We start from the raw sequence: 25,638 nt of genomic DNA, 5'->3' as shown, positions 1-25,638 counted from the left end.
GAACTAGACTAAGACTAAGGAGTTCATTGTAAAATATCTTGTTTCACTTCCCAGAGACTGTTGTTCTCATTGCTTCCCAGCAGTTTAATCGACTCTTTTCGCTAAGTTGTTAATACAAGTTCAATCTCCTTGCTTCAGGTATGTACCTTTTGGTCTTTTCAACATTTAAATTTTTTAACTTGCCAAATTCCAAGAAGTAGAAAAGATAATTGTTATTTTAAATCTTGCCAGATTCAAATTTCAATGTCAATGTTAATTTTAATGTTATTTATATGGCATATTTCTATAGCAAAATCAATAAAGACAATACAATATATTATATATGCAAACAATTACAATATTATGTGACTAAAAACAAACTGAAATAAAGAGACCACAACATAAAAAACCCTTGATAAGACTCAACATGAACTTAGATTCAAAGCCAAGGTAAAAAAATGTGGTTTTAAGACAGGATTTAAAGACTACATAGACTCTGCAGTAGGAATATCAAATGACCTGTTATATGAGAGTCTAGTGGATTCAACTCTCTATGCTTAAATCGAGATCTCGGCTGCACTAAAACATCTGGGCAGATGATCTTGGTGCTCTTCTCGGATCATGTAAGTTTAGCAGTTTGGTTTAAAAGTTGGCACCATAACATTTGAAGATTTGAAAGCAAGTAAAAGAATCTTCAAATCAATATAAAAATGGACAAGCATCCAATGTAAACTTGCTAAAAACTGGAGTGACGTAATCGTCCCTTTAATATCGGTTAAATGACTTGCAGCAACATTTTGAATTTTGAATGCAATGGAGAGATGAGTGTTCAAGACCCAAATACAGAGAACTGTAGTATCCAGTCCAGACTTAGTGTATGTCCTTCGTATGTAAAATGTCACAGAGCTGTTTTTTGACTACATTTGATTCTGCACTGCTTTCTTTCAGCCTGTAGAAGACAAAAAATGGAGTGCAGAAGAAAAGTCCTTCTTGTTGCAATAATTTTCACAGTTGCCTGCAACAAAGTAAGAATTAAGTTTTGTACAAACAAATATTAGAAGGTTAAAACATTCTTCACTTAAAAATGTGTTTTTAAATGTGATAAATCTCAATTAAAGGTGACCGCACAGGAAACAAGGCTACTGGATTTTCTAAATAGCACAGATGTTGTAGATGACCAGTACAAAGGATGCCGTGAAGAGGCCATGAAGACGTTCATCGAGTCAGACTTGTTAAAACAAGAACTAAGCAGCAATGAAGGATTTCAGAAAGCGTGGAATAAAAGCATCGAGTGTTCAAAGAAGATTCCTGGAGGAAGAAAAGAGCATAGTGCTGCACTTTCAGCCTATTTTAGAGGAGACCGGCCTTTCATACTAACACTGAACAAAGCAATAGAGACAATGGGTGGAAATGTTAGCATCTATGAAAACCGCTTCAACTTCAAGTCTCTTCATTTCCTGCTGATGGACTCCATGAGGCTGCTGAAGCCAAAGGAGTGCAAGAACTTTTATGTTTTTCAAGATGGTCAAAACCAACCACAGAAAGGCTCCACAGTGAGATTTACAAGTTTCACTTTAGCTTATTCAGACTATGAAGAGCTAAAGAGTCTTGAAGATGTCAATGAGAATACTATTTTAAATCTCACTTCTTGCTTCTTTGTCAACCTGAAAGACTATGTGTGCGGTCAAGAACAGGATGAAATACTCTTATCTCCAGCAGAAGTTTTCACTGTGGAACAAGTGGAAACAAAAACTACATCGGATGGTGACGAATACCTTGAGATAGATTTAAGCCACTCAGGACTGAACAGCTCACACAACTGTTACATCTTTCCACGGTAAGATTCATATTGTCTCAATTAAAGTGAAATTTTTTTTTATCTTACAAATATTAAACTTGAAACTGCAAAGTTAACTTTCAATGTAATGTTAAATATATAAATATGTTTTTTATGTTGGTTTTTATGGAGTAAGTACACAGTAATAACTGGGGGAAAAGTGGCAAAAACAGGGACGATACTTCTCCAGTGGAGTTGGGTGTGGTTTGAATAGTTTGGCCTGATAATGTGTCAGCACATTTTACTTAAAGTATTTTCTTCTGCTTATCCAATTCAGGAGGTCAGGAGGGCAAGAGACTACCACAGCTGTCACAGAGCAATTCAGGTAAACTACTATTATTATTGTTGTTGTTATTATTATGATTGCTGTTATTATCCGTTGATTTATTTCTTCTTTTCCAATGTAGTCTTCCAGGAGGGCAGAAAACTACCACAACTGTCACACAGCAAGTCAGGTAAATTATTATTATTATTATTATTATTATTATTATTATTATTATTATCATCAGTTGATTTATTTCGTCTTTTCTAATTCAGTGTTCCAGGAGTGCATGAGACTACCACAGTTGCCACAGACCAAAACAGGTAAATTATTATTATTATTATTATTATTATTATTATTATTATTATTATTATTATTATTATTATCATCATCAGTTGATTTATTTCGTCTTTTCTAATTCAGTGTTCCAGGAGTGCATGAGACTACCACAGTTGCCACAGACCAAAACAGGTAAATTATTATTATTATTATTATTATTATTATTATTATTATTATTATCATCATCATCAGTTGATTTATTTCGTCTTTTCTAATTCAGTGTTCCAGGAGTGCATGAGACTACCACAGTTGTCACAGACCAAAACAGGTAAATTATTATTATTATTATTATTATTATTATTATTATTATTATTATTATTATTACAACAAACAACAACAACAGTAATCTCTTCCTGTCTCTCTGCGTTGTTTCCATGTCTTCAGGTCTCCTCCAGCTGTTGTCTCCACCCTGTGGCTTGTATCAGTGCTTGCGGCCTTATCTTTGTTTTCTTTAGCTGTTTAGCAAAAACAGTTTTCATTCAGAGTTTCAGAGTTTTATCATCTACAATATTGCTGTGATTCTTCATACAATTGTTTTACATGTTATCTGACACACTGTGTTGAATTAGTTGTCTTAGCAGCAATTTTCTGCTTCTGTCATATGTTATGAATTATAGACTCCATGACTTCAGAATATTTGATAAAGATTTTAAAGGGATGCAGAATGTTAGTAAATGGCCTGTATTTGTATAGCGCTTTTTCTAGTCCCTAAGGACCCCAAAGCGCTTTACACGTTTAGTAATCCACCCATCCACACAAACATTCACACACTGGTGATGGCAAGCTACATTGTAGCCAAAGCCGCCCTGCGCCCTGGGGCGCACTGACAGAGGCGAGGCTGCCGAACACTGGCGCCACCGGGCCCTCTGACCACCACCAGTAGGCAACGGGTGAAGTGTCTTGCCCACGGACACAACGACCGAGACTGTCCGAGCTGGTTAGTGTGAAATACACTGCGTTTCAGGCTCACGTGCAGCTACAGTCTTTAGTGTACAATTCAAAAACGAAAATACTATAGAAAAGTATTTTTTACTATATATGGTTTTTATTTTGCCTGTTTTTTTTTTACTATATATGTTGCTACAGTAAACTACACTTGACTGACAGTTTGACTGATTTGAAGGACCTACAACAGCGCTCTGTCCTAAACAGTCGCTGATGCTCTTCCTGCCAAACTGCTTCTGTTTCCCTGTCAAATAAACAACATGCAAAATATAAAAGGCTTTGCAATGAATTTAATCTGATCACACAAACATTTTACCCACAAATATGTTTTTTTTTTTCCTTTTTCTAATGTTACATTTAAAAATTCCAACAGATTCTCCAAACTAAATAACAGAATACATCACTGGTCCCGTAGCAGGGCGATAATTACTAACACTCATCACTAGACTTCACATTATTGGTATTAAAGATGATCTCACACACACACACACACACACACGCACACACACACACACACACACACACACACACACACACACACACACACACAACATTCACTGTAAAGGCTAAATGACATTTGTATTTGTCTGCGAGACAGCAACAAATTTTTTAAATATAATACCTAAATACTGTTAATACACAAATATACAGAAAAAAAATCACACAGTTCACACGGTACATGCAGCTAACAGTAACTACATCAGCAAGCACACTTGAATTTACATGTACAAACATGAAACACAGGTAACATATTAACACCTTCAACAACAGTGTCACTAAAATGTCATTTAAAGACATTAAAATCAGTAAATTACTTTTGACACTGAAGTTAATCACAGCCCCTGAGAAACAGTGAACCTCACTACATATAGAGCGTGTTTGTGTGAGTAAACAAAGACATGAACATTTTAGTCCTGTCAATAGATTAAAAGAATAACTAATTAATCGCACAATTTTCTGTAATTAATTTTGATTAATCACAATTACTTGATCAATATCCTGGTTGCAATTACTTTTTTTTTCAACTTTATATTTAAGCTTGTAACTGACATTCATGCAATATAATGGAGTAAATGCAGAATAAACACAAAGAATGTATGCTTACATTCAAAGAGAATTTGAATAGTTTTCTTCAGTCTTTTAACACAGGTTCTTTCCAGTGAAATAAAACATAAAAAAACCTATATACTAATAGGTAAGTATATCATATATATTAGTGCTGTCAAACAATTAAAGTGTTTAATCAGGTTCATCACAGGGTTACTGTGGATTAATTTTGATTAATCACGATTAAATACCATTAATTTCTATTCTACATTAATCGCATTTCATTTTGCATGAGCAAACAGACTCGAGAAAAAGGGAAAATATACACACTTAACATGTTTATTGAACATCTTGAACATTCATGTTAACAAAAAAACTGAAACATTTATCGACTCTCTCTCTGTCATTCTTGGGGAGGCACTTCAAGTCCTTGAAAAGAGGAACCAAAGCTGCGTCAAGCGCGTGTTCTCAACGATATTAATAGCATTGCAGTTTGTTGCAATCCACTTGACAATTGTGTCAGTCAACGTGTTGCAGCATCCCCGACTAACGTATGCTTCGCGGCAATGTGATATTTTCAGCTGAAAGTGCTTCAGTGAAAAGGAAAATCCTTCTTGCACAATGTGCATAATACTTTGTCTGTCGACTGTTCCGCCTTGTTATTGTTTTTAACACACAAATTTCCCATCAAGAGGGCCAATGTGCGTTTATCATCTTCCATATTGAGTTGATTTGTTCAGCTGCCCGTCACTACCAGATCAACTGCCCATTTGCGCATGTGCGAAGGTAACTCTACTTGGACAAACTGCCCGAAATGCGTTGAAAGAGAAATTTCAGGGATTTTGAGTCATTCTTCACTCCAGATGCGTTAATTGCGTTAAAAATCTTAATCGCGTTTACTGCGATGGTGGCTTAATTTGCGTTAACGCATTCATTTTGACAGCACTACAAAATTTACAAGTAGAGCCAGAATAAACTGATGAAATTTAATATCCCTGATGCTTTGTGCAAGAGCTGCCTGTTTACTTTATTCAATACTGCAAATATGTGTATAATCTTTTATATACAATTCTGAAAAATCTATTGTACTCACAACAGTTGGGAAAAGACAGTCTTCACAAAACAACTGCTTTCTTTTTACTACCAAGATGGGAGAGAGCACAGGAGATTAATAGTGCAGACTAGAATTAAGAGTGAGACACCAAACATGAGGAAAGATGAAGGACAGGTGAGCATCCAAAAGACAAAAACACAGTTTATTACAGTTTAAAAAGAAGCTACGAGTCCACAGTTCGAAAAGTTTAACAGTAGAGCTAAATGCTGTCAGCATACGATCTTGCATATGACTTCAAGGTTTTATTCCTTATGGTTAAAGTAAAAATAATAATGAATGTTTATAGGATACTTTTGTGACAGACAGACACACCTGACAATGTGCAACAATTCTCCTATAAAATACAGTAAACACCTTTTAAAACATTTATGCAAAGACATTTTTTCCATTAGACTGTGACTATTGTAATGAAGTCTTTAACAAAGTCCCATTTTAAAGCACCATATATGCTGCGTAATAAAAGCCCACTACCTATGTGTTACTAAAAAAAGACAACTTATAACGCTTGCACAATTTCTTACAAATATTCAGACTTATGACCAGAAACATCCTTATCTTGATCTAATGATAAACAAATAAAACTCTACAAAATAGCATTTAATGTCTAAATATAAAGTATCAAATGTCTTCAAATGTGTTGGTAAGGCTGTAGGATAGACTGGTTTGTAACTGAGCCAGCAGATGATGATATTGCCAACAACAGCACTGTCGGGGAAGTCTTCTTATTGATTTATTGTTTGTTTGTTTTTTGTATTGCATGAGTTCATCTTTAACTGTTGTGAATTTTATTGGATGCTTTCATTGCAAATTTGTTGATTTTTTAGTGCTCACACCTGTGTGAGCTCATGGCCTTGAAGGACACTGGCATCAACCAATCAGGACAGACGTCTATCAGCCAGAGGACTAAAAAGGGTTTAGTGGGCGGGATGAGAGACACTGGGAGACACCGGAGAGTGAGTGGAGAGGCAGAGTAGGATTTGAATGTGTACCAGCCTTTGTAATGCTACAGACAGAAGTGTGAAACAACTGGTAGTTCCAGAAAATCAGCTGCAATCGGAGTATAGACCTCTGCTGGATGTCTGTGAGTTAGTGATGGCCAAATGAAGCTTTCCGAAGCACTGAAGCTTGTATTGAAAAATGGTTCATTACTCGAAGCTTTTCAACACAGTCCTCTCCGGTGACATCTGGTGGCGAATATTTTGAAGAGCAGCTTGAATCTGCAAAATAAAACGGACTGCTCAATCATCACTGCTCACTCAAGAGTGGAGTTCTCTCTGATATTGGGCCACCGTTCCGTTGCTTGTAATGCGTATTTGCGTAATACCTTTCGATCAATAAACTTTCCCTATTTAAACATGCACTATGGTGTGGCCTTTCTTTGCTCATAACTCCTTTATGTTGGTAAATACAATAAGTGAGCAATATATACAATATACATATGATAACGCACAGCACATTATGGAGTATGCCCCTGCTGTCCTGCCTCCATCTACTTGTCATTTAATCACTGGACAGCTGGACAGGTTCATACAAAATATTAGATAAGGCCAATTGTCCTATACATATTTTTGACCTAGGGGTAGGATTGATTGTGAACTGGAAAGGGAAAATGCTTAGGGGGCTGAGTACGGCTGCATCGTCACTGATTTGTAGAATCATTTTGATTCGATACAGGATCCGATTCAATTTGATTGGAATCTTGAAAGTTTTGCCTCAGTCGGAAATATTACAATTCTGGTCATGTATCAGTATATATCCATAATTTCGTATATATTAAAAGAAAGCTGACACATGTGAGACTTAATTAGAGATGTAAACAGAGAGTTATGAAACCTGCAGCTGCAGAAGCCAGCGGAAAAAAAGAGGCAAACACAGCGCGGACCCGACGACACATCAAAATCTGACTCTGACGCGTCGGGTCCGCGCTCTGTGTTCACGTTTGTATGCAGAATCCGTAAACCTGCTCCCAGTTACTGTTTTAGCTGCATGGTGTTTGACGACATGTTGTGAGGTTTAAGCTGAGATGCTGGCGTTTCAGGCATAATGACGTTAATTTACAAATCGACACAGGATTGTAATGAATCAATATCACTTCATTCAATTTAGCATGGATTGTAATCAGAAAAGCGATAATCAAAACCCACCCCTAATCAAGAACTTGCAAAGTAAAAACATGCTCTATGTCAGGTAGCCCTTTTGTTATTTACAGTTAAAAAGAGGATTAGTGTTACTGTGCGCTGGCTGAGTCTGTTTCTTTTCTTAGAAATAGTTTCTCCTGCCTTGGAGAAAATCCACTTGCATGGAACAGAAGAGGCTGTGGAGTGCAGGAACTACACTGCAAGCTGGTAGATATGCAGGTATTCCTGGGTCCTGCAGACTATCACCTAAAAACAATAAACAAAATGATTTTCTAAACTGTAGCAATGTAATGTACGTATAGTGTCAAATACATTTTTGTAGTCTTCATTAGCTTTAATTCACATGGAAGTGTTCCTAAAGTCATATGCTGTAATGATATTTACATTATGAAAACATGATTTTGGACATTTCAGGTTTTTCACTTCGGCAGATAAAATGAATTGAGCAAAATCAACTCAAAATATTCCCACACGCCAGAACGTCCTCTCTTCCTCGCTGGCTCCATATCTGTCAGTGGAATGATCACCTCCTCGCTCTCTGTCACCATCAACACACTCCACGAATCCCGTGGATGATTCACTTCCTTATATCTGTTTGAATCAGGTACCGAAGCAGTTACGTGCGTAATGAAGCTTCGGACGTCACTGGTCACGTGACCTTTGCCAAACGAAGCAAGCCTCGACACAGTGCTTCTGAACCAGTGTGTTGTTTTTTTCGACACACGCTCCGGAGCGTCAGCTTCAAGCGGGCCATCACTACTGTGAGTACTCTCCACTAAAGAAATTAAATCAAGATTTGGTGCTTGACTGTCAGTCATTTTTCAAGGTCAGGGTGGAGCAGGGTGAAATATAAAGTGCACTGAAAAAGTGTCAGTGGGCATGTTTCATCCAAGCTGAATCAGGGCATGTTTCAACATTTCCAAGTTTCTAGTTTAGCTCTTCAGGTGGGCAAAACAGAAAAATGTAGAAGTGGACAGATATTTCAACATCAGAGTGTTTTCAGTTAAGTTAATTTGTTACTGCCCAGTGGGGTGAACAGTTCTGTGAGACCAGATTATTCACATTGTTTGGTGCATTTTCATTCCTTCAATTTCAAGATACTCAGATTTTCCAACTATGATTGCTGGTGCCTCCTGTTTACTTTAGGCAAAAACTGCACTGAAGAAGCACTGAGGTATTTAAAATCATGTTAGAACAGAGATACAAAGATATGCTATCACTGGGCTGGGCTTAAAGTGGCTAAATTATCTAAGTGTTACTCTGGTTATAAATCATTGTGCAACAAATCTGAACAAGCTTTTGGGAACTAGACTGAGACTAAGGAATTCATTGTAAAATAACTTGTCTCACTTCCCAGGCTGTTGTTCTTATTGGTTCCCAGCAGTTGCTAATATGAGTTCAATCTCCTTGCTTCAAGTATGTACCCAGTCTTTTCAACATTTAAATTTTTTAACTTGCTGAATTCCAGGAGGTAGAAAAGAAATTGCTAATTTAAATCTTGCCAGATTCAAATTTACTGGACTGTGTCAATGTCAATTTTAATATTATTTGGATGGCACATTTCAATAGTAAAACCAATAAAATGAAGACAATGAATTAAAACTCAAAACAAAGTAAAACTAAGGCATCACAACATAAAATAACCCCCGATGGGACTCAAACTGAACTTAAAAGCCAAGGTAAAAAATTAAGCTATGTAATCAAGACTACGTACATGAGTGACGTAATCGTCCCTTTAATACCTGTTAAATGACTTGCAGCAACATTTTGAATTTTGAATGCAATGGAGAGATGAGTGTTCAAGACCCAAATACAGAGAACTGTAGTATCCAGTCCAGACTTGGTGTATGTCCTTCGTATGTAAAATGTCACAGAGCTGTTTTTTGACCACATTTGATCCTGCAGTGCTTTCTTTCAGTTGGTAGAAGAACAAGAAGACAAAAAATGGAGAACAGAAGAAAAGTGCTTGTTGTTGCAATAATTTTCACAGTTGCCTGCAACAAAGTAAGAATTAAGTTTTGTACAAACAAATATTAGAAGGTTAAAACATTCTTCACTTAAAGATGTGTTTTTAAATGTGATAAATCTCAATTAAAGGTGACCGCACAGGAAACAAGGCTACTGGATTTTCTAAATAGCACAGATGTTGTAGATGACCAGTACAAAGGATGTGGTGAAGAGGCCATGAAGAGGTTCATCGAGGCAGATGTGTTAAAACGAGAGCTAAATAACAGTGAAGGATTTCAGAAAGCGTGGAATAAAAGTAACGAGTGTTCAAAGAGGATTCCTGGAGGAAGAAAAGAGCATAGTGCTGCACTTTCACTCTATGTTAATGGGGATCACAATTTATTACAAAGACTGAACAAAGCAATAGAGACAATGGGTGGAAATGTTAGCATCTATGAAAACCACTTCCACTTCAAGTCTCTTCATTTCCTGCTGATGGACTCCATGAGGCTGCTGAAGCCAAAGGAGTGCAAGAACTTTTATGTTCTGCTAAGTGGTCAAAACCAACCACAGAAAGGCTCCACAGTGAGATTTCCAAGTTTCACCTCAGCTTATTCAGATTATGAAGAGCTAAAAAGTGAAACTGATCTGTATGAGGAGGTCGTTTTAAATCTCACTTCTTGCTTCTTTGTCAACCTGAAAGACTATGTGTGCGGTCTAGAACAGGATGAAATACTCTTATCTCCAGCAGAAGTTTTCACTGTGGAGGACATAAATAGCAAAGTTGTGGAGGCAGATGATGATTCTCAATATGTAGAAATTGTTTTGAAACATTCGGGGCTTAAAAGCTCTCACAACTGCTACATCTTTTCACGGTAAGAGTCACAGTCTCTCAATTAAAGTGGAAAAAGTTTGACAATTTCCATGTTAGTTTTACAAATGTTTAGTATCGAAATGCAAAGTCAAACTTCAAAATATTTTTAAAGATATGAATATTTTTTAAAAAAAATTAATTTTAGATGTAAGTGCATATAATAAAATGTTTGTCGCATCTGTTATAACTTGTGCTTGTAATATTCATACATACACACAGAAAATGTGTGCATGTATGAATATTACAATAATTCCCCTCTCTGCTTTGTTTCCATGTCCTTAGGTCTCCTCCGGCTGTTGTCTCCACCCTGTGGCTTGTATCAGTGCTTTTGGCCTTATCTTTGTTTTGTTTTTTAGCTGTTTAGCAAAAACAGTTATCATTCAGAGTTTTCTGGGTTTTATCATCTATAATATTGCTGCAATTATTCATACAATGTCAAAATGATTCACGTCATACTTATCTGAAAGATCTTTTACTGTTTGTATGACTCAAGTGATCCAAATCAACAGTTTTGTTTTGTGGGGTGCCTCAGGGATCTGTCCTGGGTCCAATTCTCTTTTTGCTTTATATCTATTCCACCTAGGCCAAATTAAATTGGAGCTGCAATAATATGTCCTATCATCTCTACGCAGATTACATTCAGTTATACTGTTCTTTTAAAGTCTCTGAGCTTTATAATTTGTCTAGTTTAAGTAATTGCCTGACAGAAATCAAGCAATGGTTAAACGACAACTTACTCCGGCTAAACTGTGATAAAACAAACTTTAATTATTGCTCCAAACAATATGATTTCAGAAATTAGGCAGCATATCAGCTTAGAGCCTTCTGCTAAATTGAGCCTTAGAAACCTTGGTGCCATATTTGACAGCTCCATTTCCCTTGAGCAACATTCCAAACAGCGGGTCCAGAACTGTTTTTATCATCCAAGGAATGTTTCAAAACTCAGACTAATGGTGTCAAAGGCTGAACTTGAGATGATTATTCATGCTTTTTTTCCCCTTCCCATGGGAAGGGGAAAAAAAGCATGAAAAGACCACTGCAATAATAAAAAAAACCCAAAAGACCACTGCAATAATCCAAATGCATTTGGATTATTGCAGTGGTCTTTTTACTTGTTTTAAGAAATCAGCTTTAAATAGTCTTCAGACTGTGAAGAATGCTGCAGGAAGACTCTTAACAGGCACCAACAAAAGATCTCATATTACTCCAGTTTTAGCCTCCCTTCACTGATTGCCTGTAAGGTTTACATTTCTTTTAAAAATTTTAGTTCTAACCTTTAGGGCCCTACATGTTCAAGAGCCCCAGTACATATTTGACCTGCTGAAACCACATTCCGGTTCCCGATCTCTAAGGTCATCAGGTCAGAGACTGGATGTGGAGGTCCTGGGCTGGTGTGGTTACACGAGGTCTGCGGTTGTGAGGCCGGTTGGATGTGCTGCCATATTCTCTGAAACGCCTGTGGAGACGGCTTATGGTTGAGAAATGAACATTCAATGCACGGGCGACAGATCTGGTTGACATTCCTGCTGTCAGCATGCCAATTGCACGCTCCCTCATTGCTTGTGGCATTTTGCTGTGAGACAAAACTGCACATTCCAGGGTGGCCTTTTGTTGTGGGCAGTCTGAGGTACATCTGTGCACTACTCATGATGTCAGATCAGCATCCTGATGTGGCACACCTGTGAGGTGGGATGGATTATCTCAATATAGCAGATGTGCCCACTACCACACATTTGGACTGATTTGTGACCACTGTTTGGGAGGGATGGTTATATTGTGTATCTGGAATGAATTTTAGGTCTCTACGTCCATCCCATGGGGAATGGGAGCAGTAACAAAGGTGTTGCGTTTATATTTTTGTTGAGTGTATTTACAATTCTACTTTGATTATTCATATAATTGTTTGGCACTTTATTTGCCAAATTGTGGTATGTGCCAAATATGGTGTTACAACAGGCTGCCAAAGTATTGTGCAATTTTGTTTTTTGCTTCTATCATATGTTATGAATTATAGACTCAATTTACATCTTGTTTTTATGCATGTTAGAAAAATATATTGCAAACTTTATTTCTTGTCAAGTATTGTGCGCCTTTAAAAGGATGATAAGAAATGAGAGATGGGAATAACTTGCAGCAAATGTTCCTGCTTCTAAAGACACCAGGAATTTCTGTTTCCCGGTCAAATAAACAACATGGAAAATTGAAATAGCTTTGCAATTAATATAATCTGATCACACAAATAGACAAATACATTTGTTTTTCCTTGTGTTACATTTACAAAGTCCAACAGGTTTGTAGCAGGGCAGTAATGACTGCCTAAATGTAACACTTATAATTAAGTGATACAAAAGCCTCTCTCTCACAGACACACAACACACACAGACAGACACAGGTTTCCACCTCATGCGGGGAGCAACTGTTTGATTATCACTTGTTGGGACCTTTTTAAAAGCTCTGGAGGCATGTTAAATCGAGTACACCAAACATGTCTTTGTTTGCTTATTCACAACTTTAAACATCTGAATTGAAGTCCTGTCTGGACCACCAATCCTGAAATCACTTTACTTTGTTTTATTATAGCTATAGAAACAGCTTTTTTTTTTTTTTAATTTTTTTTTTTTAGCTTTAGTCTAATTTTAGTTTACTAAGATTACAGTAGGTTTAGTCAGCTGAACCTCCCTCCCCACCCTGGGTGGATCAAAATGTTTTTGTCTAAATTTACTACACAAGGACTTCCAAACTCATCCTGCCTTTCTACACAACTTCATTAGTTATAATAGGATCTTATCTCTCCAGAACAATTTTATTTAATTTTTAAGTGTCATTACATTTCATCATAGTTTTTGTCCTCGTGAATTAGTTTTAATTTAGTTATCATCTTTTCATCATTACTAATACTATTATTCAACAAAATTACCATTCACTGACTGTCTTCTAAACCTGACATTGCGTGAATCTACCTAATAGTAGCCCAAATTGTAGAGTTTAGTAATAAAAAGTGCTGTCAAAGTGCTCTGCCAACCTGAGCTTTAGCTTTAGCAAACAGTAACAAATGCAATTTTGTAGTTAACCCCTTTCTTTGGGAAAAAGTACAAAATTTAAAAGTGGGCATGGAACTGCTTGAGTTTTTTTTTTTCAATTTTAGAAAAAGTCTACATTGAAGAAGTACTGTGGGACTTGGCCTCACCAGTTATGCCAAAAAAAAAAGAAAAAAAAAAAAAAGGAGCTTACAGGAACTCAGTATCTGAGGCAGAGCCAATAAGGGGACACCATTTCCCACAGTGACAAGTTACAATCTTCTACAGGAAAAACTGTAGAGCTGCATTGTAGGATAACTTATTTTACTCCCCAGAGTGTGTTGTGCTCATCGCTGCTCAGAAATTGGATAGACTCTTTTCTGTGAGTTGCTAAGACAAGTTTTTTTTTATTTGGTTCTTGCTCCAGGTATGTGATTTTCTGTCTTTTCAACATTTACATTTTTAAGTTGACATATTCCAAGAAAACCAAACAAATATTAGATTATTTACATCTTTCCAAATCCAAGTTGACTGTGAAAAGTGTTGAACTCTTTTCTACCCACATTTCATCCTGCAATGCTTTCTTTTAGTCTCTAGAAAAAGAAGTGGATAAAAAATGGAGTACAGAAGAAAAGTGCTTCTTGCTACAATAATTTTCAGAGCTGTCTGCTACAAAGTAAGAAATGTGTTTCATACAAATTTTTTTTTAGAAGGTTAGAAAAATTATTCACTAAATAATGAGTTTTTAATGTGATACACCTCAATTAAAGGTGACCGCACAGGATACAAGAGTACTGGATGTCCAAAAGACCATAGATGTTGTGGATGACCAGTACAAAGGATGCCGTGATGAGGCCATGAAGAAGTTCATTGAGTCAGATGTGTTAAAACAAGAACTAAACAACAGTGAAGGATTTCAGAAAGCGTGGAATAAAAGTATTGAGTGTTCAAAACCGATTCCAGGAGGAAGAAAAGAGCATAGTGCTGCACTTTCAGTCTATCTTAAAGGAGATCGGCCTTTCATAAACACACTGAACAAAGCAATAGAGACAATGGGTGGAAATGTTAGCATCTATGAAAACCACTTCAACTTCAAGTCTCTTCATTTCCTGCTGATGGACTCCATGAGGCTGCTGAAGCCAAAGGAGTGCAAGAACTTTTATGTTCTGCTAAGTGGTCAAAACCAACCACAGAAAGGCTCCACAGTGAGATTTCCAAGTTTCACCTTAGCTCATTCAAACTATGAAGAGCCAAACAATTATTATGATCTGTTTGAGGACATCATTTTAAATATCAAATCTTGTTTCTTTGTCAGTCTGGAAGAACACACTTGCACTAAAGCAGGGGATACATTTCTCTTATCTCCAGCAGAGGTTTTCACTGTGGATGGTGTAAATAGCAAAACTGTGGAGGATGGTGAAGAATATGTTGAGATTGTTTTGAAACATTCAGGACTGAAAAGCTCACACAACTGTTTTATCTTTCCGAGGTAAGACACATATTATCTCAATTAAAGTGAAATATTTTGTAGGTTCATTTCCCAAACATTAAACTTTGAAGCGCTTAAATAATTTTCATTGTGGTGTTAAACACACAAAGGAGATACAAACATTTAACTTGTCCAAAGTACATATAAGAAAAATACTTCACAAGACACACAAGAAAATTGTAAAATATACCTATTTGTCTCAATAGGTATTTAATTTTTTTTTTTTTAAATGTAGCTGAACACTTCTAACAAGCGGGGAAAATAATTGGTGTTGTATAAAACAGCCTGTTGCTCCGTTACAGGATGTAACAAATGCTGGAAATACAAAGAAATGACTGGATTATACTCGAGGTTTTGATAAACTTAAAGATTTCCCAGCTGGAAAGCATGAGGTGACATAAAAAGTGAAAAAACCCAAACAGGATTATGAAACCCTGGTAGGGTTTTGGATGTGGTTTGAATAGTTTGGCCTGATAATGCTGACAGCATTAGTAAACGAACGCACACATCAGCACATCGCTTAAAGTATTATATTCTGCTTATAATTCAGGGTCTCAGGAGAACTGGAACCTTTCATAACTGTCACAGAGAGAGATAGGTAAATTATTATTATTACAGTTTTATTTCCATATCTACAGGCCGGACAAGTGGCAGAAAATGGATGGATGGCTGTTACAATAATCTCTTTCTCTACTTTGTTTCCATGTCTTCAGGTCTCCTCCAGCTGTTGTCTCCACCCTGTGGCTTGCGTCAGTGCTTGCGGCCTTATCTTTGTTTTCTTTAACTGTTTAGCAAAAACAGTTATCATTCAGAATTTTATCATCTACAATGCTGCTTGGTTTATTCTTCCAGTTTGTTGGTACTTTGTCTGGCAGATTGTGCTATCTGCCAAATAAGGTGTTGCATTAGGCTACCAAAATATAATCAAATATTGTTTTCTTTTTCTGTCATATGTTAAAATTATAGGCTGAATTCATGGATAATATGCGTTATAATTTCAATGATTCTTGTTAAGCATTGTGTGCCTTTAAAAGGATGATAAGAAACGAGAGATGGGAATAACTTGCAGCTTTTCCCAGCTGGATTCAGACTGGGTATTCTGGAGTTTATGGTGGCACCTTTAACTCCCACAGCCGGAGTGTTTCCAGGATTTTGTCAATGGGCTGGCACTAGAAGACCAAGAACAAGGCAGAGTGGCACATAGAAAATCAGAACGTTTATTAAAAATTTATAAAGGGGTGCAGAAAATTGGCATAAAATACACTGGGTTCAATTTTCAGGCTCCTGAGCATAGCCAATGCCGCCTATCAATGAACTGTGACTGTGATAGAAAAACTGAAATTTTCTATCCATAAAACTAAATTCAACATCAATTTCTTTATTGAACTTTCTCTCAACATTAGTGAACTTCTTCACTTTTTACATTTTCCTCAGTGACGATTTTTCAGGGAGCGGATTTTTACGATAAACATGCCGTCAGTGTGTTTCCTGAGTTAGTGATTATCTTCCTGCTTCTAAAGAAACCACACCTTGATGTATCTTTCAATTTCTCTGACAAATAAAGAGCATATAAAATGTAAAATGCTTTGCAATGAATTTAATCTTATCACACAGACATTTCAGACATCAGTAAGTTTTTTTTCTTATGTTACATTTGAAAACATATTACATCGCTGGTCCAGCAGCAGGGCGATAACTACTGTCTAAATGTAAGACTCATCATTAAGCTACACATCAATGAAATAAAAGCTGATTGCGTACACACACACACATTCGCTGTAAAGGCTAAATGTTATTTATATTCATCTGTGAGGCTCCAGTTCATTTTTTATAAAGTCTGCATTGAAGAGGTACTGAGGTATTTGCCCCCATGAGCTATACTGAAGCCATGCTAGATCAGAGCTATAAAGGTAATTTATGGTCGAGCTTAAAGGGGCTAAACCTGAACCAGCTTACAGGAACACAGTAATGTTCCTCACTAAAGTTACTTTCTTACACAGGAAAGACTAAAGGGCTGCGCTGTATGATAACTTGTTCCATTTCCTCAAACCCTCGCTTTCGCTTTCCTGCAGTTTGATGGGCCCCTTGCTGTTCTCCCTGCTTCAGGTAAGTTTTTAGTCTTTTCAGTCTTTTAGATTTTGTCACTTCCAAGTTTCTGGACCATGTAAAGTGTTACCGAACTTTCTCTATCCATATTTGATGTTTCAGGGCTTTCTTGCACTCTGTAGAAGACAAAGAGGCCAAAAAATGGAGAACAGAAGAAAAGTGCTTGCTGCAATAATTTTCACAGCTGCCTGCAGCAAAGTAAGAATCATGATTCAAACAAATATTAGAAAGTAAGAAAAATTATAAATTTAAAAATGGGTTTTTAAATGTGATATATCAATTAAAGGTGGCCGCAAAGGATACAAGATTACTGGATGTCCAAGAGACCACAGATGTTGTAGATGATCAGTACAAAGGATGTCGTGAAGAGGCCATGAAGAAGTTCATCGAGTCAGACGTGTTAAAACAAGAACTAAGCAACAGTGAAGGATTTCAGAAAGCGTGGAATAAAAGTAACGAGTGTTCAAAGCAGATCCCTGGAGGAAGAAAAGAGCATAGTGCTGCACTTTCAGTCTATCTTAAAGGAGACCAGCCTTTCATACTAACACTGAACAAAGCAATAGAGACAATGGGTGGAAATGTTAGCATCTATGAAAACCGCTTCCACTTCAAGTCTCTTCATTTCCTGCTGATGGACTCCATGAGGCTGCTGAAGCCAAAGGAGTGCAAGAACTTTTATGTTTTTCAAGATGGTAAAAACAAACCACAGAAAGGCTCCACAGTGAGATTTCCAAGTTTCACTTTAGCTTATTCAGACTATGAAGAGCTAAAGAGACTTGAAGATGTCAATGAGAATACTATTTTACATCTCACTTCTTGTTTCTTTGTCAACCTGAAAGACTATGTGTGCGGTCAAGAACAGGATGAAATACTCTTATCTCCAGCAGAAGTTTTCACTGTGCAACGAGTAGAGACAAAAACTACATGGGATGATGACGAATACCTTGAGATTGTTTTAAACCACTCAGGACTGAACAGCTCACACAACTGTTACATGTTTTCACGGTAAGATTCATATTCTCTCAATTAAAGTGAGTTTTTTTGTATATTCATTCTTCAAATATTAAGCTTAGAACTGCTAGTTCAACTAGTATTTAAATATTTAAAGGAGATACAAACATGTCACATGTGCCAATTCGATATAATAAAAATATAATAAAAATACTTCACACACAAAAAAGTAAATTATTATTATTAGTAGTAGTAATAATCTGTCTCTCTGCTTTGCTTCCATGTCTTCAGGTCTCCTCAAGCTGTTGTCTCCACCTTGTGGCTTGTATTAGTGTTTGCAGCCTTATCCTTATCTGTTTAGTAAAAACAGTTATTGTTTTCTACAATACTGCTTTGCTTATTTGTGTAATTGTTTTGCATAGTTTATATGGCAGAATGTGGTATCTGTGAAATATAATCAAATATTGTTTCCTGGTTCTGTTGTATTATGAAGTCATGTGATTGTATGTCAACAATGGTGATTGGATGTCTAAAGATAAAAGTGAAAGAGGGGAGATGCAAATGGGTAAATGAGTATGAAAAGCGAGCTTTTCTCCTGTTAAATTGCTCTAATAAAATATCCAGCATTCAAAAAGTCTAAATTGTGGACATTCTTTTTTTTTTTTTTTAAAAAAGTAAAGATAAGTAAAGTAGGATACCGGACCTGCAAGGCTACCTAGCGCCAGATACTTTATCAGGTGAATACTTTCACCCTTTGGCTCCATCCTAGCTCTGCACTGCCTTCTGGGTAGTATCGATGGGATCAGAGACTAGACTTTTTAAACAGAGAGCCAGTCCAGATTTTAAGTACTGGGTTCCACAGATCAACACAATGATGTGACAGACAGATAACATCATACAGAAAATAATTACTTCAAGTTATTACTGCTAAAGGTGGCTTATTTGTTTTTGCATGTAATTGTGCCCAAATATCAGTAAAATAAATACCATTGGTAAAGTTCCACATATACTGAGTATTAAAGAATCTGCTCTCACTGGTTAGTTGAAATAATTTTTAGTTCAAACCTCTCACAGGATCACATCGTTTTTTTGTTTACACAAATAAGCGCACTAGTTTCAAGTTACTAAACAAAACAACTAGGATATAAACTTTGTACAATTTGTTGCAAATATTCAGACTTTTGGTGTTTTAAGAAAACATTTAAAACTCTCAGAAAGCATTAATGTAAAAATATAATGTGTTAGATATAACCCGATAAAAAATGATGCCTTTTATTGGGTCTCTGTGCAGCTTGATGTGAAGGGTCACGTTTAATCTTTAGGAGAAGGCATTATGCGTCATTCCTGTTAGAAGTTCATAAAGACACCACCACTACATGTTAGAGTGCAAACTTAATCTTCAACCAGGTAACTTAAAGCAGTTTGGTAAAGCAGGAAAAATATCTCCCATGAGGCTCCTTGCTTGTTATCAGGCCGCTTGTCCCAGGCTGCACGCATGTGTTTTGATGTAGCCTGTTTTAAATGATAGCCCTCCTTGAGACAAGCACCTTGGACTTTTTGACTGATTTTACCTCTTTTGCCACCAGGGATCTGGAGTCCCATGAAAAATATATCACTTTCGACCCCGCCACTTTAATACTGCAAACATGGATCAATTTTCTGTTTAGAAAGAAGATGAGAAGATGTTTAGAAGATTGATGAGATATGTGTTATCCATTTATAGTGTTATTAGATTTTCTTTTTACATTGACTGGTACATATGTGTATACTTTTTGGTAAGTAAATTTAAATTCTCATCTATTAAATGGTGTAAAAGAAAAGAAAAACTTGTATTTTTATATAAAGTATTGGTAAATATAACTTAAATAATCATTTGGATATTAATTTTCTAACAAAGTCTAGCAAAATAAAATATGTTTCTGATTTGAGACCTAGTGAAGCTCAAATAGCTTTTAAACTGATTTAGCTTACTGAAAGATCTCACCACCTGCAACAGTCACAGTGTGCAAAATATATGCAGTTGCACTTACACTGCTCTTTTTATGTGGCTTATAATGACAATGTATTATTATTACAAAAGACAACTCCCCTACTTTAGGTATCAGTGGGGCTGGCTCATGTCAGGACTATGGGATTAGGAACAGCTAAGACTGAGCCAGTGGTTTGGTCTGGCAGCAGGTCAGATGATGGAGGAAAAAGTGATTTACTATTCATATGTACAAAGGGTCTGCCAGCACCAGTTACATGTTGGGTTAAATAACACACAAACACACTATTTTCTGTTCAGCATGTTGAAGCAAGACTAGAAAAGGTTTTGTGTGTGTGTTAAAGTTTTTTAGGAGTAAAATTGAGGTTTTACCAACTGCATACATATCTGTGACTATTCCTGAACCTAAACAGTTTGTGTCAAGGCAGTGTTGGTTGGGAGCACCTTGAGATGACTGTTCTTGTGACTTGGTGCCATACAAATCACATTTAATTGAACTAAGCATAAATTGAATAATGTCTGGTCTCCTATATGTGATGCAATATCTACCATAACCACGACAATTAAAAGATTACATTTATAAATAAGTGTAGTTTCAAATGTATTATGTAATATTTATAATTGTTATAGTTTGTAGGCACTTCGCTTGGTTATGGTTTCTACATTCAGTTTCCAACGCTCTATCTTGCGTTAGTCAGATTCATTCATAATTAAAACATATTTTATACTATGAATTATGATTTTTTTTTAAATTATGACGGAATCTGGCTGATTACTATTAAAGCGTCACCCTTTCCACAGATATCGCGACAATACTGTTATTGCGAACTCTCTTACCTGGGATTATCATCAGATTTCGCGACACCTCTCCTCCGAAGCAGAAGGTGGCCATAATGCACAAACTCATTCCATCAAACGAAGAAGAAAAAACAGGCGAAGAAGAAGGCGGTGGTCAGCTACAAATTGATAGAGCAGAGAAGATAAGATAAGGCTATAACTGGAAGGTTTTGGCCAATAATGAGGTAAAAAAAAAAAAAAAAAAAAAAAGAGCTCGAGTGAAATCTGTAACGTTCAGGTGTCTGTTAAATAACTCGATAATGTCGCACTCTGCTGCAAGAAGCTATGTTTAGCGTTAGCTGGCAAGTAGGATGCTAACTTCCTGACAATAACACTTTGTTATTGTTAGCAATGTGAAGCAGAGTTAACGTTAATAACATTAATTATGGGTACAAAGCAGTTATGATCACTAATTACTGGCTAATTAAGCTACAAACGACGCTAACCACCTCGTATTGCGTACTTGTTGCTTATGTATTTTTTATGTTGGATTCCTCGGCAGGCTGTGAACGCTTCTGTGGACCTAATCGAAACTGCAGCAAACATGCAGCTTAACTGAAGAAAGCACAATGCTCGGATACTGTGACACTTCCAGTGCCTACTGACCACATGCCGTGGAGCCAAAGCAACAAGCCGACAACTAATTGTTAGCCTTCCATCTCAGGAAGCCAAACCTCATTTGACACTGCAGACTGTGTTTGTTCTCCTAAGGAGCTGTCTTCTTCTGTACCATGGTGGATAACCGGTACGCCACAGCTCTGGTTATCGGCTCCGTGCTGAGCCTGCTGGCCACAGTGTACCTCTCCGTGGCTGTGGGGACTCAGCACTGGTATGAGTACAATACCCCAGAAGTTAATAATACAACGCACAGCGAACCCGTATACCCCAACGGCACTCGGGCACTATGGTGGAGGTGTATCCTGGTAGCCAGCCCCTCATACTGGTTCAAATCTCCAGGTATTACTCACAGTGGCACACCTGTTCAGCGTCCTCACTGACCAATACTTTGTTTGATGATAGTGCTGCCTTCTAAATTTAAGAAGAAAATCTGGAACAAGATTTGTCTGTTAAACTCTATTTTTAACTTTAAGGAATTTTATTTAGATTAATTCTGCACATTGATTTACGTCACTGACTGTTCTGCACTCAGCATTGGTTTAACCAGTGCACTTGATTGTTATAATGCCCAGTCCCATGTTAAATGCTTTACATTGTTAATTAATGAGAAGACTTAGTTGGATTTGTGTTCTCTGACTTTTTTGGCTTTAGATCGGAAGATGGAAACCCGCTGTTCAAGCTTTAGTCTTTCTGATCAGTTAGGTACAAAGTATAAACCTGGAAATGAGGAAGAAGAAGACCTGCTAAGAACATGTGAGTGTATCCTTACTCTCCCTCAATCTATCCAGGGAGACCTGTAGTTCATAAAATATGTTTTGTTTTGTTTTTGTTTTTTCATTTTACTAAACGATTCTTACATTTTTTTTAACCCATCTTGGTCACATCTGCTCCCTTCACTGTCTTTACTCGCACATCATTTGTTAAACATTAGAAATTATTGACAGAGTTTGAGTTTAACCTGCAATGATTGTTGTGCAGACTTGTGGAGGTGCCAGTTTCTGCTGCCCTTGGTGTCTCTGGCACTGGTGTTCCTCAGTGTCCTCGTTGGGGTCTGTGCCTGCTTGTGCCGCAGCTTTACCCCGACCTTCTGTGTGGGAGTGCTCCATCTTCTTGCAGGTGAAAGAAACACACACATTTATGAGCATAAAAACTATAATATCTTGCATTTTTCTGAACTGACAGTTTAATTTCTTACTATTTTTACTGCATGAGTAATGTTGACAAAAACGAGTGGCACAATCAGTTCTAGGTCAAGCAGACTGAATGGTTGGTCCTTATCTGCTGCTGAATGTCATTTACACAGCTGGACTTGCAGCTACTGGCATGCAGTTTTGAACTTACAAGTTACAGGTGCATTCAATACAATTAGTGTCTCTTTGATCAGGCAACAAAAAGTGATTAAAAGGTGATTTCCAAATGCCCTTTATACACATGACTCCACATGACTTTGAGACAGTGTTTTAACTGACCATAGTGAGAAACCTTTAATGTTTCACTGCATCCAGTTTAAAGTTTTAGAGTTGGAGCTATAAGGTAGAAATAAACACAGAGCAGCAAGTGTTAATATCCTCTTTTCCCCACCATATTGTTACATTTACGTCCCTGTTATCCGTTTCTCTGATAACATCTCCGATTGATTCAGCCAATCCATTTTGAAGAGGAGTCCAATGATGTGTCAAATGACCTTTTTTATGTGAGAACCTGAAGCACAAAGCCCGGTTGAACAAAGATGGTCAATGCCCACCAGTGTGATACCTATTATCTCTGAGTGGACCTTTAACTTTTGTGAAGCTAGCTTACACAAAGTAATCCTGGCTATGAACATACTTGGTAGTACACCCCTCTGTAGTGACTTTCGGCTTCAGCTGTGCATGGCTTACTAGGGCTATAGATACCCAGAACCCTATAAAATCCTACACCATAACGTACAGCTTAACCTGATGTGCACCTTCCTAGAAATGTAACTACACGCCTGGTTCACACAGCCTGCAACCACTGTGATTGTCCTGTTTAGTGCCATCGATTCCTCCTGTGAATTTCCAGCTACTTATTTACTTAATTTATCAGTGAGAGAAAACAATCATAGCATCGGTATGATTGTCACCAAGTTCCTGGAGGGAGTTTGTTGAAACTATTGGAATTGACATGAGGGGAGAAGTGGAAAAAGTTGAGGGACAAATATGTTTGCCCCATAAAAAACTGACCATAACAACGAGTGGGGACCCAGGAGGGGAAAAAAAGTCTCAGAATTCTGTTTGTTTTGATCTTGGCTGGCAGTGCGTGTAAAACCCTCGGACACGACCACACGGCAATTAACAAATAATGCACTTGCCCCGAGATAAATGTCAGCACCAATGTCAGCCAGGTTACATCGCAGTCTCTACAAAGATTCACAACAGAAGTCAAAATGTATGCAAATCATCCAAAACCAGCGGTGCTTATTCCTGAGGCTTTGAGACTGACGACCTTTGAGGGTCCCCAGAACCCACTTTGAAAACCACTGCACAGAACATTTGTTCAACAAAAAACTTCCCTCTGCTTTCATTCATTTACTTTGGTCTTAGCCAGAGTACAACGAAGGTGGAGTTCATCTGCTAGATTTGTTTCTGCTTTGCATTAGAAGCTTAGTCCTTTTTCCAAATGACCACAAACATAAACGTTTACATGATCTCATCCCGTTCCTTCATCACTGCTTTTGACTCCTCAGGTCTGTGTTCTCTGGGCACCGTCTGCTGTTTCCTGGCCGGGGTGGATTTGGTCCACCAGAATTTCCCTCTGCCTGATGGGGTGGAGGGCACTTTGGGCTGGTCTCTTTACCTTGCCCTCATATCCTTCCCTCTGCAGATGATGGCAGCTGCTCTGTTCCTGTGGGCGGCCAAAAGTCACCGCAAAAATTACACTCGCATGACCGCTTACAGGGTAGCGTAAAAGAGAGACTGACAATCATACAGTTTAAGACAGCTTACGGGTTTCATTACATCCTCAGAAAATGGTTTCCTGTTAGGAGAGGATGTAACTAGGATAAAGGGTGCTTTTCACTTCATCTGTAACAGAATTTTCATACTTAAAAAAAGGAAAAAAAAAATTTACAGTATCTCAGACCTGTAGAAAGGAGTGTTGGTTTAATACCATTTGAGTTATTTAACCAGTGCTTTTTCTTGCATTTCTAACCTGTGTTTTACCCAAAGCATGTTCTTAATGGTTTTAATCTTTAAGGGTTGCAGATCACTTACTATTTCTGGTGTAAACCATGTTTTTTTGTGCATTATTTTATTGCCTTCTTTTTGGTTGCCATTTTCTTCTGAAGCTGCTCACCACATTGCCCTTAACTTCACACCTGGAGTTATCCAGGACATGGTAGCTTTCTCTGTGCATGAAAAAATATTAAACAAGAGTTTATTTTATTTTATTTGTTTTACTTTTTTTTTTTTTCTGCAGTTCTGTTTTTACATAATTTAAAATATCCAGCCTGTGCATGCCTTTTCATCATCGTCTGTGGTGATTGTTCATTTCAGCCTGTGGTATTTTCTAAGTGTCATCACAAATGTGACCACTCATCTGTCGCCTGTGTTTGTAGATGTATTAATTTAGTTAGTTTGAATATTTAAAAAGACAAACAAAAAAGCTAAAGTGATGCCACACAAACCTGTGACCTTAAGCCCCAAATGATCTGCTATACTGCCATTTTACACAGGGTTTGCTGCTCAACACCACCTAAATGTTTGCAGGCTGGAGTTTAAGTCGGTTCTCCCATCCTTTCAAACAGTTACTTGTCTGACGGCTTTGGTAAGCTTTCAGATGTTTACTGTTGATACAGTATGTCAGCGTTTCAGTGTGACTTTTTAAAATAACAATCAAATTTTCCAAAAAGTTCAAATCCTCTTGAATCTGTGACCACTTACACATTTTTGTGTGTACAAAAGTCCAAAATGAGTAATATGTCAGCACTGAACAAAACAAACTGTAATGTTTTGTGTCAGAATGATTTGTTACATGTCTGACGTGTATACACTCTGGCTTTTTGTAAATGTTTTTATGTATCCAGAAGCACACTGTACTGATTATGTCTTAATAAATTTGGCATTTGCTGACTTTTATCTTTGTTTCATGTAATCCCTTTTAACCTCCTAGGACCTGGCGTTCACATATGT

At 37.2% G+C, this 25,638-nt stretch overlaps 5 protein-coding genes across 9 annotated transcripts; all 5 read left to right on the top strand.

The window, feature by feature from the left end:
- Nucleotides 1-3,654, top strand: LOC309708835 (ecto-ADP-ribosyltransferase 5-like). 4 transcript variants are annotated; one of them, XM_082537149.1, is made up of 9 exons: nucleotides 1-138; nucleotides 928-1,004; nucleotides 1,098-1,816; nucleotides 2,094-2,141; nucleotides 2,224-2,271; nucleotides 2,354-2,401; nucleotides 2,502-2,549; nucleotides 2,638-2,685; nucleotides 2,802-3,654. In XM_082537149.1, the coding sequence occupies exons 2-9, from the start codon at nucleotides 945-947 to the stop codon at nucleotides 2,878-2,880; spliced, it is 1,098 nt and encodes a 365-aa protein (XP_082393275.1). In that variant the 5' UTR covers nucleotides 1-138; nucleotides 928-944; the 3' UTR covers nucleotides 2,881-3,654. The 4 variants fall into 4 exon arrangements, with proteins under 4 accessions (XP_082393275.1, XP_082393277.1, XP_082393276.1 ...); XM_082537151.1 differs by lacking the exon at nucleotides 2,354-2,401; XM_082537150.1 differs by lacking the exon at nucleotides 2,502-2,549.
- A 2,811-nt stretch (nucleotides 3,655-6,465) lies between these two features.
- On the top strand, nucleotides 6,466-11,482 carry LOC309708838 (ecto-ADP-ribosyltransferase 5-like). 2 transcript variants are annotated; one of them, XM_082537159.1, is made up of 4 exons: nucleotides 6,466-6,604; nucleotides 9,580-9,665; nucleotides 9,759-10,483; nucleotides 10,765-11,482. In XM_082537159.1, exons 1-4 carry the CDS (start codon nucleotides 6,505-6,507, stop codon nucleotides 10,844-10,846), a joined length of 993 nt encoding a protein of 330 aa, XP_082393285.1. In that variant the 5' UTR covers nucleotides 6,466-6,504; the 3' UTR covers nucleotides 10,847-11,482. The 2 variants fall into 2 exon arrangements, with proteins under 2 accessions (XP_082393285.1, XP_082393286.1); XM_082537160.1 differs by having other exon boundaries at nucleotides 6,496-6,604; nucleotides 9,567-9,665.
- An 89-nt stretch (nucleotides 11,483-11,571) lies between these two features.
- Nucleotides 11,572-16,541, top strand: LOC309708843 (ecto-ADP-ribosyltransferase 5-like). The gene is made up of 5 exons (XM_082537164.1): nucleotides 11,572-13,926; nucleotides 14,090-14,175; nucleotides 14,270-14,988; nucleotides 15,539-15,586; nucleotides 15,702-16,541. Exons 2-5 carry the CDS (start codon nucleotides 14,116-14,118, stop codon nucleotides 15,778-15,780), a joined length of 906 nt encoding a protein of 301 aa, XP_082393290.1. The 5' UTR covers nucleotides 11,572-13,926; nucleotides 14,090-14,115; the 3' UTR covers nucleotides 15,781-16,541.
- A 475-nt stretch (nucleotides 16,542-17,016) lies between these two features.
- On the top strand, nucleotides 17,017-18,686 carry LOC309708841 (ecto-ADP-ribosyltransferase 5-like). The gene is made up of 4 exons (XM_082537162.1): nucleotides 17,017-17,094; nucleotides 17,197-17,292; nucleotides 17,381-18,099; nucleotides 18,337-18,686. The coding sequence occupies exons 1-4, from the start codon at nucleotides 17,065-17,067 to the stop codon at nucleotides 18,404-18,406; spliced, it is 915 nt and encodes a 304-aa protein (XP_082393288.1). The 5' UTR covers nucleotides 17,017-17,064; the 3' UTR covers nucleotides 18,407-18,686.
- Nucleotides 18,687-20,930: 2,244 nt separating this feature from the next.
- Nucleotides 20,931-25,584, top strand: cldnd1b (claudin domain containing 1b). The gene is made up of 5 exons (XM_082537168.1): nucleotides 20,931-21,054; nucleotides 21,372-21,826; nucleotides 22,139-22,240; nucleotides 22,466-22,603; nucleotides 24,195-25,584. Exons 2-5 carry the CDS (start codon nucleotides 21,601-21,603, stop codon nucleotides 24,413-24,415), a joined length of 687 nt encoding a protein of 228 aa, XP_082393294.1. The 5' UTR covers nucleotides 20,931-21,054; nucleotides 21,372-21,600; the 3' UTR covers nucleotides 24,416-25,584.
- Nucleotides 25,585-25,638: the final 54 nt, after the last annotated feature.

This window comes from Aulonocara stuartgranti, assembly GCF_965226115.1.
Source record: "Aulonocara stuartgranti genome assembly, chromosome: 6".
NCBI lineage: Eukaryota > Metazoa > Chordata > Actinopteri > Cichliformes > Cichlidae > Aulonocara > Aulonocara stuartgranti.
Note: the sequence above shows the minus strand (reverse complement) of the source record. Positions and strands in the feature narration are given on the sequence as shown.

Excerpts from the sequence above, each read along its gene's own strand:
- cldnd1b (XM_082537168.1), top strand. The coding sequence starts at position 21,601 with ATGGTGGATAACCGGTACGCCACAGCTCTGGTTATCGGCTCCGTGCTG. Across the intron at positions 21,827-22,138 it reads ATACTGGTTCAAATCTCCAG|ATCGGAAGATGGAAACCCGC; the intron begins GTATTACTCACA and ends TTTTGGCTTTAG. Across the intron at positions 22,604-24,194 it reads AGTGCTCCATCTTCTTGCAG|GTCTGTGTTCTCTGGGCACC; the intron begins GTGAAAGAAACA and ends TTGACTCCTCAG.
- LOC309708838 (XM_082537159.1), top strand. The coding sequence starts at position 6,505 with ATGTGTACCAGCCTTTGTAATGCTACAGACAGAAGTGTGAAACAACTG. Across the intron at positions 6,605-9,579 it reads TAGACCTCTGCTGGATGTCT|TTGGTAGAAGAACAAGAAGA; the intron begins GTGAGTTAGTGA and ends GCTTTCTTTCAG. Across the intron at positions 9,666-9,758 it reads TCACAGTTGCCTGCAACAAA|GTGACCGCACAGGAAACAAG; the intron begins GTAAGAATTAAG and ends TCTCAATTAAAG.
- LOC309708835 (XM_082537149.1), top strand. The coding sequence starts at position 945 with ATGGAGTGCAGAAGAAAAGTCCTTCTTGTTGCAATAATTTTCACAGTT. Across the intron at positions 2,550-2,637 it reads GTTGCCACAGACCAAAACAG|TGTTCCAGGAGTGCATGAGA; the intron begins GTAAATTATTAT and ends TTTCTAATTCAG. Across the intron at positions 2,686-2,801 it reads GTTGTCACAGACCAAAACAG|GTCTCCTCCAGCTGTTGTCT; the intron begins GTAAATTATTAT and ends CCATGTCTTCAG.
- LOC309708843 (XM_082537164.1), top strand. The coding sequence starts at position 14,116 with ATGGAGTACAGAAGAAAAGTGCTTCTTGCTACAATAATTTTCAGAGCT. Across the intron at positions 14,176-14,269 it reads TCAGAGCTGTCTGCTACAAA|GTGACCGCACAGGATACAAG; the intron begins GTAAGAAATGTG and ends CCTCAATTAAAG. Across the intron at positions 15,587-15,701 it reads ACTGTCACAGAGAGAGATAG|GTCTCCTCCAGCTGTTGTCT; the intron begins GTAAATTATTAT and ends CCATGTCTTCAG.
- LOC309708841 (XM_082537162.1), top strand. The coding sequence starts at position 17,065 with ATGGGCCCCTTGCTGTTCTCCCTGCTTCAG. Across the intron at positions 17,293-17,380 it reads TCACAGCTGCCTGCAGCAAA|GTGGCCGCAAAGGATACAAG; the intron begins GTAAGAATCATG and ends TATCAATTAAAG. Across the intron at positions 18,100-18,336 it reads AACTGTTACATGTTTTCACG|GTCTCCTCAAGCTGTTGTCT; the intron begins GTAAGATTCATA and ends CCATGTCTTCAG.